The sequence below is a fragment of the Dendrobates tinctorius genome, unplaced genomic scaffold, assembly GCF_039654945.1.
Source record: "Dendrobates tinctorius isolate UK_male_01 unplaced genomic scaffold, ASM3965494v1 ptg000079l, whole genome shotgun sequence".
In the NCBI taxonomy this organism is placed as follows: domain Eukaryota; kingdom Metazoa; phylum Chordata; class Amphibia; order Anura; family Dendrobatidae; genus Dendrobates; species Dendrobates tinctorius.
The window spans coordinates 17,861,728-17,881,142 of NW_027361747.1; the positions used below are offsets into that span (position 1 = coordinate 17,861,728).

A 19,415-nucleotide genomic window follows, 5' to 3' on the forward strand; every position below is an offset into this window, starting at 1 on the left:
CCATTTGCCACAAAGAATGCCAAAGGCGCACTCTACCAGTCGTCGTGCATGTGATAGGCGCAAGTTAAAGATTCTGCGCCGGTGGTCCAGGTTTCGATGGGGATATGGCCTCATTACATGACGGGTCAATTGAAAGGCCTCAACAAGGACATAAGGCACAGGTTCGATATTGGAGCCTGGAAGCTGAGGTGGTGGTGGTGGTGGGTCCAACTGGTTATTTCGCAGTTGCCGACCCATAATGGAAGAATTGAAGACTCTAGAGTCTTCAGTTCTTCCATAGGCCCCAATATCTACAATTATAAACCAGTAGTGACTGTCGACCAGAGCCAACAAAACTACAGAAAAATATTGTTTATAATTATAGAATTGGGACCCTGAGTTTGGCGGCTTATGCACACAGATGTGCTTCCCATCCAGGGCTCCAATACAATTGGGAAAGTGGCAGTGCTCCTCAAATCCCCTGGAAATCCACAACCAGTCTTCCATCTTGGGCTCAGGAATGACCACTTGATGAAATCGTGACCAGGTTTTGGAACAGGTCAACCAGACTATGCCTGATATTGTGGATTTCCCTATCAAAAATTCATGATGAAGTGCCGCATATGACAAACCAGTTGTGAGGAAGCTAAAAGAAAAGAAAAATAAAAAAATTATCAAACAGGTTCAAGGTTTAAAACAAATCACATTCAGCAAAGTTACAGTGTCTAACTAACAAGCCATGCAATAACAACATTAAAAGAGTTACAATGGCTATGTGATTTAAAAACAAATACATATTATTAGTAATGCGAGTTTATATTTTGGGCATATTAAGAATGAAACAACCGAAATTTGTAACCAGAACTGTATACTACATTTCAAAACATCATCAACATAGAGTATGAGGAGGAGGATTACATACCATAACGGAAGGAGAAGGCGCACCTCAGCAGAGATACATTTTCACATCCTGGTGTCCTGAAAGGTGATCCCAGGGTGCACTGTCTCCAACAAAATATCAAAGGTGGCAAAGCTCATGCGACAATATTGGTAAAACTTGTCGGGATGGGTACGAAGAGATGTATACAGATGGTGGAAATGGCCTTTAGTGAGGCGTTGCCTCAAAAGCAGATAGACCCACATTAGTCTCCTCCTCCTCGGATCCACAATCACTGGGTATGGCTGCCCAAAGCGGCGTGACAAAACCCAGTTGTAAAGTACCCGCTCAGTTGGGGTGAACCTAAGTCTGTCTGACATTTTTCACACAAACCACAAAAACACCAACACAAGCACATCACCAAAATGACCAGATTGGAGGCTGCCACCTGTTGCAGAGGCAATAAATAGGGTTGCTGATGATGATTTAAATGTTTTTCAGGCCTCAAAACCGTTAAATGTCGATTTTGCAAGGTTGCGAGATAAAAATGCTACACGGATGCCATACGGATGCTTACATGCACAAAAAACTCAGCCACGCCTTGCCAATGGATGGCATACGGATCACTGTTCAGGGAACATTTCTGCGTATTACGGCTGTAAAATACAGACCGTATTTTTATACGTTGTGTGTGACTTCGGCCTAAGAAGTTGAAACCGGTTGTGTTCTAGTTTGAATTAAAAATAAAAATCATCCTTGAATATGAATATCAAGTTCCATCATCATCCTTCAGGAGTGCATATTGCTGGGAAAAATATTCACCAAGTAATGCATATACAGTGGGGAAAAAAAGTATTTAGTCAGTCAGCAATAGTGCAAGTTCCACCACTTAAAAAGATGAGAGGTGTCTGTAATTTACATCATAGGTAGACCTCAACTATGGGAGACAAACTGAGAAAAAATAATCCAGAAAATCACATTGTCTGTTTTTTTTTCATTTTATTTGCATATTATGGTGGAAAATAAGTATTTGGTCAGAAACAAGCAATCAAGATTTCTGGCTCTCACAGACCTGTAACTTCTTCTTTAAGAGTCTCCTCTTTCCTCCACTCATTACCTGTAGTAATGGCACCTGTTTAAACTTGTTATCTGTATAAAAAGACACCTGTGCACACCCTCAAACAGTCTGACTCCAAACTCCACTATGGTGAAGACCAAAGAGCTGTCAAAGGACACCAGAAACAAAATTGTAGCCCTGCACCAGGCTGGGAAGACTGAATCTGCAATAGCCAACCAGCTTGGAGTGAAGAAATCAACTGTGGGAGCAATAATTAGAAAATGGAAGACATACAAGACCACTGATAATCTCCCTCGATCTGGTGCTCCACGCAAAATCCCACCCCGTGGGGTCAGAATGATCACAAGAACGGTGAACAAAAATCCCAGAACCACGCGGGGGGACCTAGTGAATGAACTGCAGAGAGCTGGGACCAATGTAACAAGGCCTACCATAAGTAACACACTACGCCACCATGGACTCAGATCCTGCAGTGCCAGACGTGTCCCACTGCTTAAGCCTGTACATGTCCGGGCCCGTCTGAAGTTTGCTAGAGAGCATTTGGATGATCCAGAGGAGTTTTGGGAGAATGTCCTATGGTCTGATGAAACCAAACTGGAACTGTTTGGTAGAAACACAACTTGTCGTGTTTGGAGGAAAAAGAATACTGAGTTGCATCCATCAAACACCATACCTACTATAAAGCATGGTGGTGGAAACATCATGCTTTGGGGCTGTTTCACTGCAAAGGGGCCAGAACGACTGATCCGGGTACATGAAAGAATGAATGGGGCCATGTATCGTGAGATTTTTAGTGCAAACCTCCTTCCATCAGCAAGGGCATTGAAGATGAAACGTGGCTGGGTCTTTCAACATGACAATGATCCAAAGCACACCGCCAGGGCAACGAAGGAGTGGCTTCGTAAGAAGCATTTCAAGGTCCTGGAGTGGCCTAGCCAGTCTCCAGATGTCAACCCTATAGAAAACCTTTGGAGGGAGTTGAAAGTCCGTGTTGCCAAGCGAAAAGCCAAAAACATCACTGCTCTAGAGGAGATCTGCATGGAGGAATGGGCCAACATACCAACAACAGTGTGTGGCAACCTTGTGAAGACTTACAGAAAACGTTTGACCTCTGTCATTGCCAACAAAGGATATATCACAAAGTATTGAGATGAAATTTTGTTTCTGACCAAATACTTATTTTCCACCATAATATGCAAATAAAATGAAAAAAAAACAGACAATGTGATTTTCTGGATTTTTTTTTCTCAGTTTGTCTCCCATAGTTGAGGTCTACCTATGATGTAAATTACAGACGCCTCTCATCTTTTTAAGTGGTGGAACTTGCACTATTGCTGACTGACTAAATACTTTTTTTCCCCACTGTAGTTTAATAAATATCTATCCCCCTTTGAATTTTCCCAAAAATCCCTGATTCACACTTGCTAATTGTGTATTTGGAATGTATACAAAGGAATTTAGTAGTGACAATTTTTCTTTCTTTCTTCATTATTTATTTACTTTTTTTTATAGAAAATACATTTTACAAAGGCAGGTTACTGATGAACGGAAATAAATGTAATAAACACAACAAGCCTATATGTATACTTGCCATACAATTTCTCTCGAAGAACCATACAAATAAAGAAGCATAAGTAACTTTTATAAACTTACACATATACACAAATGTATTGGTTACAAAAAAAATGTTTTCTGATTTAGGACAGTATATTAATATATCCTGTACATAATACTAACATATCATATGTTAACATAGATAAAGACCCAAAATGGAAAATGATAGTGTGTCACATTGACTCCCATATGATGGTAGTGAAAAGTAATATTATTATGAAATAGAAGTAAGCATGTAACAGCAATATTTCAAATATACAATATGTATGCATGTATGATGTAGATACCATGCCATACCGAGGCACAAATTTATGTGTTTCATCTTTCAAAACTGCGTTATTAGTATACTGTGCGTGATTTTTAGACATATTACTACAGACTTAATCACCTTGATCTGAAGGTTGTCCACACAAAATTATTAGACATTTATTTCCTAAGATTTGGGAATTTCATGCCTCCACCTACTGGCTTTCCAATAACCCTTTCCTTGTAGGCTCTCCAGGTTTGCAGTGCAGAGTAACATTCTCTGATCCTTGTCTCTCTTGGAAAACTGTTCACCAGTTCTTGGGCAATCTGACTGGACTTAACAGGGGCTTCTGCCAGGAAAAGGTTTGTTGGAATAAAAATGCAGTCTGCGCCTTCACTTATCTGCCAAACAAAAGCAATTGTCACCCAAAAGCATCCAATTCACTTCAGAAATTGCCCACAAGGTCATTTAGGAGCTGAAATATATAGGGTGGGCCATTTATATGGATACACCTGGGTGGGCCGACTTCAAAATGGTCACCATGGTCACCACCCACCTTGAAAAGTTTACCTCCTCCCATATACTAATGTCCCACAAACAGGAAGTTGATATCACCAACCATTTCCATTTAATTTAGGTGTATCCATATAAATGGCCCACCCAGGTCTAACATTATAAATAGGCCACCCAGGTCTAACCTAATAAACGGCCCACCCTGTATATTGGTGCAGAGCTTGTGAAGACCTCACTTTTATAGACATAGTAACATTAGTAATGGTGTCTAGATAACGTAACAGTCAGTGAATAACTCTCCTACCACATTAAGAAATAGTTGCTGGAATAAATAGGGAGAAAAGTTGTCTATGTGCTATAGATTGCGGTCAGTTCATAATACAGATTTACATTATATTTTTTGCTGACCACCGGCATCTTTTTGTGATATAAATGTGTGTGTCAGATGATGAACTTTGTTGATGGATGTCATTCCTGAAGTGTGACAAATCTGCAACCTATCAATGAAAGCCCAGATTAGTCCAAAAGGGATAGACAGAGCAGATAGAGTAGGATTCAATAGTGATTAATAAGCAATTAATGGGGGCTGAGACTAGCAAGAAAAGTAGGGTAGTGACTAAGACTAATCATGGACCTATGAAAATTAAATGTATCAGCAGCATCAAATGTCTGCTGGTGAATGCAAGTCTTAGGCCGGCGTCACACTAGAGTGAAATACGGACGAGTGAGAGGCGTTAAAAAAACGCATTGCACACGGACTAATGTTTCTCTATGGGGCAGCTCCCATCAGCCGTATTTTTCTTGCGTATTTTTTACGGGCCGTGCCAATCGCAGCATGCTGCGATTGTCAGCGTACTATGACCGTAGTACACCAATGCAAGTCTATGGGTGCGCAAAAACAACGCATTACACACTGACCAGATGTGTGACTTGTGAGAAATACGCACCCGGTGTCCTTTAGAAAAGCCGGCAATTCAGTGCGCTATACAGTAAACTCACACTGACAGGTTTAATAAAGAAACGAAAGAATGGATATATACATATAGAATACATATATATATATATATATATATGTGTGTGTATTCTATGTGTATATATCTAGTCTTTCATTTGGGTTTTAACCTGTCATAGGGCTCCATTATATGTCCATTTTGCAAGCCTGCGAGAAATTCTCGGCATACGGATGCCATACGGATTACATACAGATACTTACATGGGAAAAACACGCGGCCACACCCTGACAACGGATGACTATTTAGGGACCATTTATGCGTATTACGTCCGTACAATATGGTCCGTATTTTTCTACATTGTGTGTGACACCGGCCTTAACAACAAAATCTGAAGTAATGTAAGCCATAGATTACGATGTGGTGGGTATTACAATAACCTGGCACAGGCTAAATGATATATCTAAATATAAACTTGGCACACACACGTGGAATCCAATGCAAATGGTGGTTTAATAAGGTACAGTACATAGAGTGACGTTTCGGTCTATATGACCTTCATCAATGTACCCTAAAAATCACTATGGTTCCAATTGTCAGGGCAAAAAAGAGAATTCATAGCTACTGTAAGGAGACGGCTTGGGGCCGGTTTACCTTGGGAGGTGCGCAGTGCAGGAAACAGCATGGACACGGCATACATGACAATAGGAACCATAGTGATTTTTAGGGTACATTGATGAAGGTCATATAGACCGAAACGTCACTGTATGTACTGTACCTTTTTAAACCACCATTTGCATTGGATTCCACGTGTGTGTGCCAAGTTTATATTTAGATTTGTCACGGATTGGGGATCCTACCTGTGCACCACCATTAGAGAGTTGTGCCATCGGTTTGCTCTTACAGGCTGAATGATAGACATGACTGGGTGATAAATATGGAGGTGCACACAGTGTTCATAAAAACAGTTAAGATGAAAAAGTGGAAGGGGTGTCTGTTTTTGTTAAATACAACTTAACCCTTTTACCCCCAAGCCTGTTTTCACCTTCATGGCCAGGTCAAATTTTACAATTCTGACCAATGTCACTTTATGTGGCAATAACTCTGGAACACTTCAGTGGATCTTACTGATTCTGACATTGTTTTTTCGTGACATATTGAACTTCATGACAGTGGTAAAATTTCTTCGATATAACTTGCATTTATTTGAGAAAAAAATCAGAAAATGTTGAAAATTTAGCAATTTTCAAACTTGTAATTTTTATGCCCCTTAAATCAGAGCGTTATGTCACACAAAATCGTTAATAAATGACATTTACCACGTCTACTTTACATCTGCACAACTATTGAAACTTTTTTTTGTTAGGAAGTTTATAAGGGTTAAAAGTTGACCAGCGATTTCTCACTTTTACATCAAAATTTACAAAACAAAGTTTTTAGGGACCACATCACATTTGAAGTGACTTTGAGGGGTCGATATGACAGAAAATACCCAAAAGTGACACCACTGTAAAAACTGCACCCCTCAGGGTGCTCACAACGACATTCAAAAAGATTATTAACCCTTCAGGTGCTTCACAGGAACTGAAGCAATGTGAAAGGAAAAAATTAACATTTAACTTTTTTCACAAAAAATTTAAATTAGACCCAATTTTTTTATTTTATTAAGTTAACAGGTAAAAATTGGCCCCAAAATTTGTTGTGCAATTTTTGTGGGTGAAAACTACTGTTTTGGCGCATGACAGGGCTCGGAAGGAAAGAAGTGCCATTTGACTTTTTGAATGCAAAATTTGTTGGAATCATTAGCAGATGCCATGATGCATTTGGAGAGCCCCTGATGTGTCAAAACAATGAATCCCCACAAACGACCCCATTTTGGAAACTATACCCCTCAAGCAACTTATCTAGATGTGTGGTGAGCACCTTTAATCCCACAGGTGCTTCACAAAATTTTATAACATTGAGCCGTGAAAATAAAAGATCACATTTTTCCAATAAAAATGTTCTTTTAGCCCCAATATTTTTCCTAGTGTAACAGGAAAAAATGGACAACAAAATGTGTTGCTCAATTTCTCCTGAGTATGTTGATACCCCATATGTGGGGGAAAACTATTGTTTGGGCAAACGATGGAGCTTGCAATGGAAGGAGTGACGTTTTGTAATGCAGATTTTGACTGAATGGTATGCTGGTGTCATGTTGCATTTGAAGAACCCCTGATGTGCTTACAAAGTAGAAACCTTCCACAAGTGACATTTTGGAAACTATGCCCTCCAAAGAATTTATCTAGAAGTGTGGTGAGCCTCTTGAACCCACAGCTGCTTCACAGAATTTGACGTTGATCTGCGAAAATGAAAAAAAAATCATTCCACAAAAATGTTGTTTTAGCACCAATTCTTTTCATTTTCACAAGGATCTCAGGAAAAAATGGACCTAGAAATTTATTGTACAATTTCCCCTGAGTACACTGATATCTCATGTATGGTTGAAAACTACTTTTCAGACACACTGCAAAGCTCCTAAGGGAAGAAGCACCTTATTGGAGTTTAGATTTTGCTGGACTGCTTTAAGGGTGCCATGTCACATTGGCACAGCACCTGAGGTGCTAGAACAGCAGAACCCCCCATAAGTGACCCCATTTTACAAACTACACATCTCAGTCAATTCATCTAGGGAGCAGTGATCATATTGACACCAAGGGTGTGTCACAGGATTTTAAACCATTGGGCAGTGAAGAAATTTTTTTTACATTTTTACCACCAAAATTTAGTTTTAGCCCTAGATTTTACATTTTCACACTAGGAAATGGTTAAAAATGGCACTAAAAATTGTCCCATAATTTCTGCCGAATGTAAAAATATCCCATATGTGGTTATACAGTACTGCTTAGCCATACGGCAAGACTCGAGAGGTATGCAGCATGATTTGCCTCCTGGAGAGCAGATTTTCCTAGAATAGTTTGACTCCATATACAAAGCCCCTAGGTGCTAGAAGAGCAGAAAGCAGAATCCCCCCTCAAGTGACCCCATTTTGCAAATTAAACCCCTTTGGGAATTTATCTACAGGTGTAGTGATGATTTTGACTCCTTGGATGTTTTCCATAAACCAGCAGTATTGGATGTTGCTGAGTGAAAACTGTAAACTGCCACTGTAGTGACCCGTACATTGTAGTGACCAGTAGGTTATTCCCAGTTTATGCTTCTGGACACATGCACCTGTAAATTAGGCAGGCTGTCATAACAGATAGCTAGTGAGGTTTTTCTGGGCTTTTTTGCAATGCATTTTTATGCATATATAAGCAGGGTGTTTGTAAATACATATTTTAGTGTATAGACACTGGAATTCTGGTCTTAAAAATGTAATTGAATTTTTTGCAACTATTTTTTCAGGCTACTCACAGAAGATTGTAGAGGAAAACAAGGCACAAAAAATACAGTTCAGCTATGTCATTAAAAACACAATGGTGATAAGAACTGAATGAGTTAAATGAATTCTGCTGAACTTTATCTTTTCTTCGAGGAGATGTCTCAGACATCTCCCTTGTGAACCAAGGTCAAATATTTCCTGCTTACATGGCAAAGCTGTTGTAGAAGTAACTATTTTTCTTTTCTTTATTGCGCATGTCTGTAAATGTCTAAATTCTTTGCTATAAAAGATGGAAGCCTAACTGATAAGCCAGAGGCGTCTTGGCAGGCATCCCGAGTTGTATTATACAGCTTGTGTCTGTGTTATTCTTCTCGATGGAGCAATCAATTAGAGACATATGGTGTCCTACACCCAAGAACATCGGTCCTTTGGATGAAAGAAGTATCTGAGGGATCCCGACAGTTTCCTGGCGCCTGAACAGGGACCTGAAATAGGCACCTCTCCGAGACTACCCGACCTACGGACCACTCCAGTTACTGATGAAATTGTGAACAGCAGACCTAAACACCTGGCCAGGTAAGAGATCAATTCTTCTCTTCTCTGCTCTTCATAATCTATCATTATAACTAAGGTCCGTATCAAGGGGAATCTAGTAGAGGAGGGGGCCGTAAAATCAGGTCCATATAAGAACTCTGAGGAAATCGGGTGTGACACACATATGTAATTTCTGCTCGAATGAGAGGTTATTGTAGATTCTGCCTGTATACTGCTATCTTTAGGAGAAGAGCTGATGCAAATCAAAATGGGTATGGTGCATGGACGTTTGCGGGAACAGTCCCAGGGTTGAATATACAAAAATTTCACCACGTACGTAAGGGAGATGAATGGTGGATATTACTAGCATTAAATACACATATCCCATTGAATGATACGTTGAGAGGTCTAACATTACGGAATCTAATGCTGGGTGAACAGTTCATGCTGCAAAGCCCCGACGGACAAGTTCTCCACAATAGAAGATTCCGTGTTAGGAATCAGGGAGGTTGTTGAATGGCTACTTTGATTTGAAAGATTGTGGAAAGTAGAAAAATAAGCTGCACAGTAGGTATTCGTTCAAAGAGTGGTGATATTGCCTAACTGGGTTATGTGACAGCGTCCTTTCGGGGAGGTCACCGCCTAAGCTTAAATCAACACCCTTTACGAATAAACCTTGTGACAGATAAGAGTGTGATCGAATGAGCACAGGACCGTGAAATGAGCCTGTGACAAGATATGACTGAAGAACCCCGATAGATGGATACTTTGTTTACAATCCTGTGTGTTGTGGGAGTGTTACTGTTCGGATGCTACCTAGCATATAAGTACACGAGACACGTAGTACAAGGAGGAACAGACACCCCGTTTAACCTGTTGGCACCTTAGGAAGAAGGTAACGAGGTATAGTAGAGCCTAGTCTTGAGCTTACCCAATACACCACCTAAGGCAGGGGACCAACAGGAAAGAAACAAGAAAAACAGGATAAGAATAAAAGATAAAATAGGGAACAATCAGGGAAAGACACCCGAAGAAGGAGACCGGTTATGTGATATAATTGAGGATAGATATGGAAGAAGTGCAGCAAAGAACCTGGAAAAAGTATTAATCAAATCCAAAGTGCAAGATAGTCAGGCTGTGTGAATCCTTGTATATATGTCTATGAGAACCTCTGAATAAGATGAGAGATGAGTAATTGAGTATAAAAAAAAAAAAAAAAAATCAGTGAATGAGCACGTATGAATGAATCATCACACATCATTTTTGTGTCAAGAGATTTGTGACCTTTCTAGTTGTGGTGGAATCCCGGACAGATGCGTTATAGATATTTCAAATCTACATCTGAGACTGAATGAATTGAGTAATGATATAGTTCGTGTTATATGTGGCATTACATTGTAAAGTTTCCTGAATGCATTTGGCCAGAAAAAGGGCAAGGCATGGTTAATCTCATTTTACAGTTATCTGCCCTTACAGTGAAATCCCGTGATTTTGATTTTCTTTGTAGAAATTGATTTTGATAAGTCTAAAGAACTACAGAATTCTGTGAAGGACGACGCTGCATTCTGATGGGAGGGGGGAAGGATGGCGCTGCGCAGTTTTTCTTCTCCCTTCGCTCTTATCTCTGCTGAGTGTGAGCTGTGCTCAAAATTCTCTGTAATTCTATCCGTAAGGTACGCGCTGAAAGATTTGTGCATTTTAAAGCAACAGTACTTAATTGAAGATTGGAAGTTAAAAGTAAGATATGGTGCCTAATTTAGAAGGGAATTGTAAGTGATTGTTTGGTCATTGTAAGTGATTGCTTGGTCATTAATGTGTTTGAACCTGCTTCTAGTTGTGTGATTGATTTGTATAGCAAATTGTGTCAAATTACAAAAGACAGAGAAGGAAGGAAGCAGTAAAACAAGTGGGACAAATATTGAAAAAGGCAAAAATACCAGAGTGTGAATGTTTGGATGTACAAAAAGGCACAGACAAGGGAAGAAAATAGCAAGTGAATAAATGATGCTTGAGAATGTGCAGCAGTATGGAAGGTGTATTATGAATGTTTGATTGACAAAGTGTAACCAGAGACCCAGACAAAACAGATGGACTTGTAAACACTGTGGTCAGACTCAGACAAACCCAGACTGAATAGCTACTTGTGTGACCTGTGCTACTGACCTAAGCGAATTGCACTAAATCCTATCCAGACAAGATCATAAGAAGCTGACATAATAGTGTGGATAGTGGGTAGTGGGGACATTGGCCCTTGAGGAGTAAGCTGACAGTAGACATCAGACGACCAACCCCATCAGGACCTAGAAGTGTGACTAGAATAAGAAAGATGCAGGTGTATTATCCCTGGAGCCCCTCTGACCAGCTAGCTTTGCTGAAGCAGCTGCCTGACCCTGAAGACCAACCATTCCCGTTTTACAGACACATAAAGGAAGTACAGCAGACATATAAGTGTACCTGGGCAGACCTAGAGAGGTCGGTGAGTTTAAAGGCAGGTGACGCACTAGATCATATAATTAAGACACATACAGATGTGACAAAGAATCAGGCTTGGGGCATGGATGATAAATCTGCACGATCTGGGGAGACGTACTGTGAGTCACTAAGACAATGGGCTGCAGTGGAACAACAGAGCAGTCTGTACTCCTGACTAATGTGACACAGCAAAAAGGAGAGAGTGTAGAGATGTACTTTGGATGGTTACAGCTGAAATGGGCAGACATGGGGTACATTTGCATAAACCCACTTGATGTTAGAATACTGGTGAATGCATTCATTGACGGTATGAACAAAGACTTACGAGACGCAGTACAGACAGTCAGACCTGAATGGAGATATGTAGATCCGAAAGACCTCCTTAAGGTAGCTAAAGAAATTGAGCAAACAAGGACAATAAGACGACCTGTCATGTATGCTGGAGCACAAGGAAAAAAGTGGAGACGTAATAGGGAAGGCATGTGAGATCACACTGATGTTTCTTTTGACAATCTATTCCCCACATGACATCCATGCCATACTCCTACAAGTTCAACCAAAACATCTGTCTATGGCCAGACAGCTCCGACTTGAGTGTGCTCTACTAATTCCTGAGTATGTCACTCCTCAAAAGATGTAACGTTCTGAATCCAGCCACCCTCCTGCCTGTGGATTCAGAAAAGGGGGAATTGGTGACCATATTAGCAAGTGAGGAAGGATACTTTGACATGACGCATGAACATGTCTGCATAGAACTGATGAGTCAGGAGACAGTTGGGTTTGCACACATTCATGAAAAACCTGTTCCTAATGCAGACTTTGAGTTTCTTTTTTGTAGATGGCCCCAGATACCACCAGGATGGACGATTCTACACTGGATATGCAGTAGTATCCTCACATGAGGTAATCCGAGCGGAACCACTCTCTCCTCACATGTCGGCGCAGGAGGCAGAGTTGAAGGCACTCACTGAGGCGTGTAGAGCCGCTGCAGGTAAAGTCGCTAATATTTTCACAGATTCGAAGCCCATTAAAGATGCAGAGCTGGTGAAACAATTGATGGAGGCATTGATGTTACCAGTCCAGGTTGGCATTGTCAAGGTAAAAGCACACACAAAGGTGACTCCGTGGAGGTAGAGGGCAATAGAAGGGCGAACGAGGCTGCTAAAATAGCACAAGGCGGCCTAGAGAGAGCAGTGGACGGTGGCGGGGAGTCAGCGTATTCCAGCCACATTGGGTCTAGATGTCCTGAAATCCCTCCAGCATAAAGCTGCCCAAACAGAGGAGGTACACCGGGGGAGACTGGGAGCTGAGCTGAACTCAAATGGAGTATGGGAGAATAAGGATAAAATGTGCCCACCAAAGTCCCTGTTCCCAATCATGGCGCAAGCAGCACATGGCCCCAATCACACCTCAAAAAGTCACATGTGTGCCATGGTAGATGCCTTCTGGATCGCTCCTGGCTTCAGTTACGCAGCCGCGAAACTTGTACAATCATGCCTCATCTGTGCACAGCACAACCCAGGTAAAACAGTAAAAGTCCCTAAGAAAGCGACACCTAGGCCTCTCTACCCATTTCAGAGACGGCAGATTGACGACATACAGCTACCAAGGTAGGAGTGTATGCAAATATCCTAGTATGTGTAGATCTCTTCTCTGGTTGGCCGGAAGCCTATCCGGTAAAACGTGCAAATGCTAAAATGACTACAGACAAACTGATGAAAGAACTGATCTGCAGGTATGGTGTCCCAGAAACCACAGAAACAGATAGGGGTGCACACTTCACGGGAGAAATAAAGAGGGAAGTCATGCAGGCCCCGGGTGTACAGCAAACATTTCATACACCATATAGGCCACAAGGTAGTGGGAAAGTGGAAAGACTAAATGGGACACAAACTGAAAATTCAAAAGGCCATGGCAGACACAGGAAAGAGCTGGGTGGAGTGCTTGCCTCTTGCACTCTTTTCAGTCAGACACACTCCAAATAGAAACACAGGCTTGTCTCCTTCTGAAGTCCTGAGACTTAGAGATCAGTATGATAAAGACAACGATCGTACTAAAGATAGTTGGTGGTCAGACACTTTCTCCTTTCTTAATCCAGCTAATTGGTTTAAGGGTATTGGAGGCTGGATAGCTGGGATTATACTAAGTTTATTACGTATTGCCGTTTGTCTCCTTATAATATATGTGCTATTGAAACTTGTTTTTTGGTGTATCTCTGTATGCAAGAAAAGATGTAGAAATAGATAAGGAAGTTTGACTGTAAACAACAAGAATTTAACTATTATTCCTTTGAGTCCTAGATTGACATCCCATTTCTGGCATGAAGGAGCGTACTCTTGCAATGATGGACGTGGCTTCAGTATCTGGGGGATGGAGAAGGTAGAAGACCTGTCTCCCTTGGGCAACCCGTCGGCCTGGGATAGTACCTGGTGAACGAGCCACTATCCGCTGTTGTTGCAGGATCCAGTGTTCCAGATTGTGGAAAATGAAGATGTCAAAGGGGGGAATGATAAGAACTGAATGAGTTAAATGAATTCTGCTGAACTTTATCTTTTCTTCGAGGAGATGTCTCAGACATCTCCCTTGTGAACCAAGGTCAAATATTTCCTGCTTACATGGCAAAGCTGTTGTAGAAGTAACTATTTTTCTTTTCTTTATTGCGCATGTCTGTAAATGTCTAAATTCTTTGCTATAAAAGATGGAAGCCTAACTGATAAGCCAGAGGCGTCTTGGCAGGCATCCCGAGTTGTATTATACAGCTTGTGTCTGTGTTATTCTTCTCGACGGAGCAATCAATTAGAGACATATGGTGTCCTACACCCAAGAACATCGGTCCTTTGGATGAAAGAAGTATCTGAGGGATCCCGACAATGGGTATGTGTTTTTATAAAATCACATCCACTTTGCTTAAACCGTTGTATGCATGAAATTTCTGCCCACAAAAAACACAGATGAAGAAAACAGCATTTATGCTACTTGAGATCAAGGCCTAAAAATCCAGTGCGTGTTCTTCATTGGAGTGGATCTACAATGAAAAACATCATCTTACTTTCACTGATGTACAAAGTGTGAATCACAGTCCAAATCTGTAGGAGAAATCTAAGTTACAGGAAATCTGACTGCCGATTCATGTGGTCTGATCAACTGGCAGCATGTATCAGACAATGACAGCATGTATCAGACACTGGCAGCATGTATCAGACACTGGCAGCATGTATCAGACATAGGCAGCATGCATCAGACACTAGCGGCATGTATCAGACACAGGCAGCATGTATCAGACATACGCAGCATGTATCAGACACTAGCGGCATGTGTCAGACACAGGCAGCATGTATCAGACACAGGCAGCATGTATTAGACATAAGCAGCATGTATCAGACACAGGCAGCATGTATCAGACACAAGCAGCATGCATCAGACACAGGCAGCATGTATCAGACACAGGCAGCAAACATCAGACACCGGCAGCATGTATCAGACACCGGCAGCATGTATCAGACACTGCCAGCATGTATCAGACATAAGCAGCATGTATCAGACACAGGCAGCTAGCATCAGACACAGGCAGCATGTATCAGACACTGGCAGCATGTATCAGACACAGGCAGCAAACATCAGACACCGGCAGCATGTATCAGACACCGGCAGCATGTATCAGACACTGCCAGCATGTATCAGACATAAGCAGCATGTATCAGACACAGGCAGCTAGCATCAGACACAGGCAGCATGTATCAGACACTGGCAGCATGTATCAGACACTAGCTACATATATCAGACACAGGCAGCATGTATCAGACACTGGCAGCATGTATCAGACACTGGCTACATATATCAGACACAGGCAGCATGTATCAGACACAGGCAGCATGTATCAGACACAGGCAGCTAGCATCAGACACAGGCAGCTAGCATCAGACACAGGCAGCATGTATCAGACACAGGCAGCATGTATCAGACACTAGCTACATATATCAGACACAGGCAGCATGTATCAGACACTGGCAGCATGTATCAGACACTGGCTACATATATCAGACACAAGCAGCATGCATCAGACACAGGCAGCATGTATCAGACACAGGCAGCAAACATCAGACACCGGCAGCATGTATCAGACACCGGCAGCATGTATCAGACACCGGCAGCATGTATCAGACACCGGCAGCATGTATCAGACATAAGCAGCATGTATCAGACACAGGCAGCATGTATCAGACACTGGCAGCATGTATCAGACACTGGCTACATATATCAGACACAGGCAGCATGTATCAGGCACTGGCAGCATGTATCAGGCACTGGCAGCATGTATCAGGCACTGGCAGCATGCATCAGACACAGGCAGCATGTATCAGACATAAGCAGCATGTATCAGACACTAGCTACATATATCAGAAACAGGCAGCATGCATCAGACACTAGCGACATGTATCAGACACAGGCAGCATGTATCAGACATAAGCAGCATGTATCAGACACAGGCAGCATGTATCAGACATAAGCAGCATGTATCAGACACTAGCTACATATATCAGAAACAGGCAGCATGCATCAGACACAAGCAGCATGTATCGGACACTGGCAGCATGTATCAGACACTGGCAGCATGTATCAGACACAGGCAGCATGCATCAGACATAGGCAGCATGCATCAGACACAAGCAGCATGTATCGGACACTGGCAGCATGTATCAGACACTGGCAGCATGTATCAGACACAGGCAGCATGCATCAGACATAGGCAGCATGCATCAGACATAGGCAGCATGCATCAGACATAGGCAGCATGCATCAGACACAAGCAGCATGTATCAGACACTGGCAGCATGCATCAGACACTGGCAGCGTGTATCAGACACTGGCAGCATGCATCAGACACTGGCAGCGTGTATCAGACACTGGCTCCATGTATCAGACACAGGCAGCATGTATCAGACACAGACAGCATGCATCAGACACTAGCTGCATGTTTCAGACACTGGCTGTGATGGTCACGTGTGACTGGACACACCGCCTCCAGCAAGGCGAATTTATATGACACATGCGACCCTGGATACACCGCCTCCAGTATGGCGAATTTAAATAATAAAACGTGTTGCCGGATACACCGCCTCCAGCAGGCGAACTTAAGAATTACACGTAAAACTGGATACACCGCCTCCAGCAGGGCGAATTTAAATAATAAGGGGAAACACCAGGGAATCAATTACAATGGTGGGCCCTGCGATAGGGAATGGGGATGTGGAGACCTCCTGCACTCCCCTGAGTCAGTATCTCTACACTCCTAATGATCCCTAGGCCGGTTCCGCACCAGGCACCGATCAGGAACCTAAGAACCCTAGCTCGCCCTTCACCTATCCCTCACTAGTGAGATGGATGGTGCAGAAACTAATCCCACCACTGCACTGAAACACACAAAAGGAAAGTCACAAAACAGGGGTAACACCACTTAGCTTTGCTCTGTTGCTCTTACTCCCATCAACAGAGTCCAACACCAGAATGCAGCTTTCCTCCTGAATAGCTGCTCCTTCACCAATCTTTCTCAGAGCTGCAAGGAACTCCCTCTAGCTCCTTCCACACCAGGACTCTGACTGAGCTGCCAGGAACACTCTCTAGCTCCTTCCTCCACCAAGACTTGGTTGGAAATGGGCAATATCACCAACAGTCATTGCAACCACCTGACACTCTTTTATAGGCAAGAGCCAGCAATCACACCTGCTTTATAATCACGTGCAATAACGCTCACCACCACCGGGGGCAAACTAGAACAAAAGATACCACTGTTTAATAACCCTAATGGCCACCGGGGGCAAAACCAAACTTAAGCACACAGCTTAAGGAAAAAAAAGGTGACATGTGCTTTTACCTGTCATCATCCAACCTGAATCATGACACTGGCAGCATGTATCAGACACTGGCTGCATGTGTCAGGCAGTAGCTGCATGTATCAGGCACTGGCAGCATGTATCAGGCACTGGCTGCATGTAACAGACACAGGCAGCAGCTATCAGGCACTGGTAGCATGTATCAGACACTGGTTGCATGTATCAGACACTGGCTGCATGTATTCGGCACTGAAACATAGAAAAGCACAGTAAAACAAACGTATAAAAATAATCTGTTAAAAAGAAGTAACAATAAGCAGCAAGTGCTAGTAAAAAGATGATAAAAAACATTTTTTTTGCAAAAAATGTATACTAAGCCACTTTACCAAACATCAAGGTAACCCATATAAGAGCAGTCCCTAACTGATGTATTTAAAAATCTGGTCATGTGAATAGTACCTGTATGAGCAGGTTCAGACAGGTAAAGTCCGATGTGGACACGCTGCAGAGGACGGCCTTGATGTGCATGGCCCACAAGGGAGGGGTGGAAAACCTCCCTAATCTTGCAAAAACAAGAAACCAATTAAATACAAAAAACACATGGGCCATGCACACAATGAACAAGTCTGTCGGACAGTGTTCACACCACCAAAAGACTGAAACATAGAAAAGCACAGTAAAATAAACATGTAAAAATACTCTGTTATAAAGAAGTAACAGTAAACAGCAGAGTATTTTTATACATTTGTTTTACTGTGCTTTTCTATGTTTCAGTCTTTTGGTGGTGTGAACACTGTCCCACAGAATTGTTCACTGTGTGTATGGCCCATGTGTTTGTATGTATCCGACACTGGCTGCATGTATCCGACACTGGCTGCATGTATCCGACACTGGCTGCATGTACAGTTAGGTCCATATATATTTGGACAGAGACAACATTTTTCTAATTTTGGTTCTAGACATTACCACAATGAATTTTAAACAAAACAATTCAGATGCAGTTGAAGTTCAGACTTTCAGCTTTCATTTGAGGGTATCCACATTAAAATTGGATGAAGGGTTTAGGAGTTTCAGCTCATTAACATGTGCCACCCTGTTTTTAAAGGGACCAAAAGTAATTGGACAATTGACTTCAAGGCTATTTCATGGACAGGTGTGGGCAATCCCTTTGTTATGTCATTCTCAATTAAGCAGATACAAGGCCTGGAGTTGATTTGAGGTGTGGTGCTTGCATTGGAAGATTTTGCTGTGAAGGAAACAAGCGGTCAAAGAAGCTCTCCATGCAGGTGAAACAAGCCATCCTTAAGCTGCAAAAACAGAAAAAAAACATCCGAGAAATTGCTACAACATTAGGAGTCGCAAAATCTACAGTTTGGTGCATCCTAGGTGCATTGCTCCCTGGGAAATACGAATATGCAAATAAAGTCCATGGAGCCTCATTTAAGAGTCTCAAACACGGGACTAGCCAGATCCTCCTCCAGTGAAGGACCCAGCCAAGGAGTGGCTCCTTTCGGAAACCACCATTACCACCATATTAAGTGGCCCTTTAAGTCAATATCCAGCTCTTTACGAGTTTACAGATATGACAAGGGAAATACCAAGACCAGGTATCCATCCACAGACAGCTGTTTCGGGGTGTTGCCCCTCATCAGTGTGGAGTAGGATTCTGGCTAGATGGGAGCAATGCCTAGTAGACCAACATCACAAAACAATCATATTTCCCAGGGAGCAATGCACCTAGGATTTCACTGTGATTGAGCGCCTTTGCTGGCTGCCGCAGTGTTTTCTTTGACTGGTCTCCCTGAGGTCAGTGATTGTTTCGTGACCTTTATTTTTTTGAGCAGTATATTTTGTTTAATATTTTTCTTAAGGTTTCATATTTAGTCTAATGTTTTCCGATCTCATATACAATGTTTTGAAAAAACTGTGTGTTAGGGCAGTCTCACACGTCCAGAT

At 42.1% G+C, this 19,415-nt stretch overlaps 1 protein-coding gene across 4 annotated transcripts in view; it reads right to left on the reverse strand.

Moving 5' to 3' along the window:
• Window positions 1-3,458: 3,458 nt before the first annotated feature.
• LOC141096839 (uncharacterized) overlaps window positions 3,459-19,415 on the reverse strand; it is a 281,517-nt gene continuing 265,560 nt past the window's right edge. For all 4 annotated transcript variants that reach the window (XM_073583673.1, XM_073583671.1, XM_073583672.1 and 1 more), the window contains one exon: window positions 3,459-4,196. In XM_073583673.1, coding sequence (XP_073439774.1) covers window positions 3,975-4,196 — 222 coding nt within the window. In that variant the 3' untranslated portion in view covers window positions 3,459-3,974. The remainder of the gene's footprint in view (window positions 4,197-19,415) is intronic.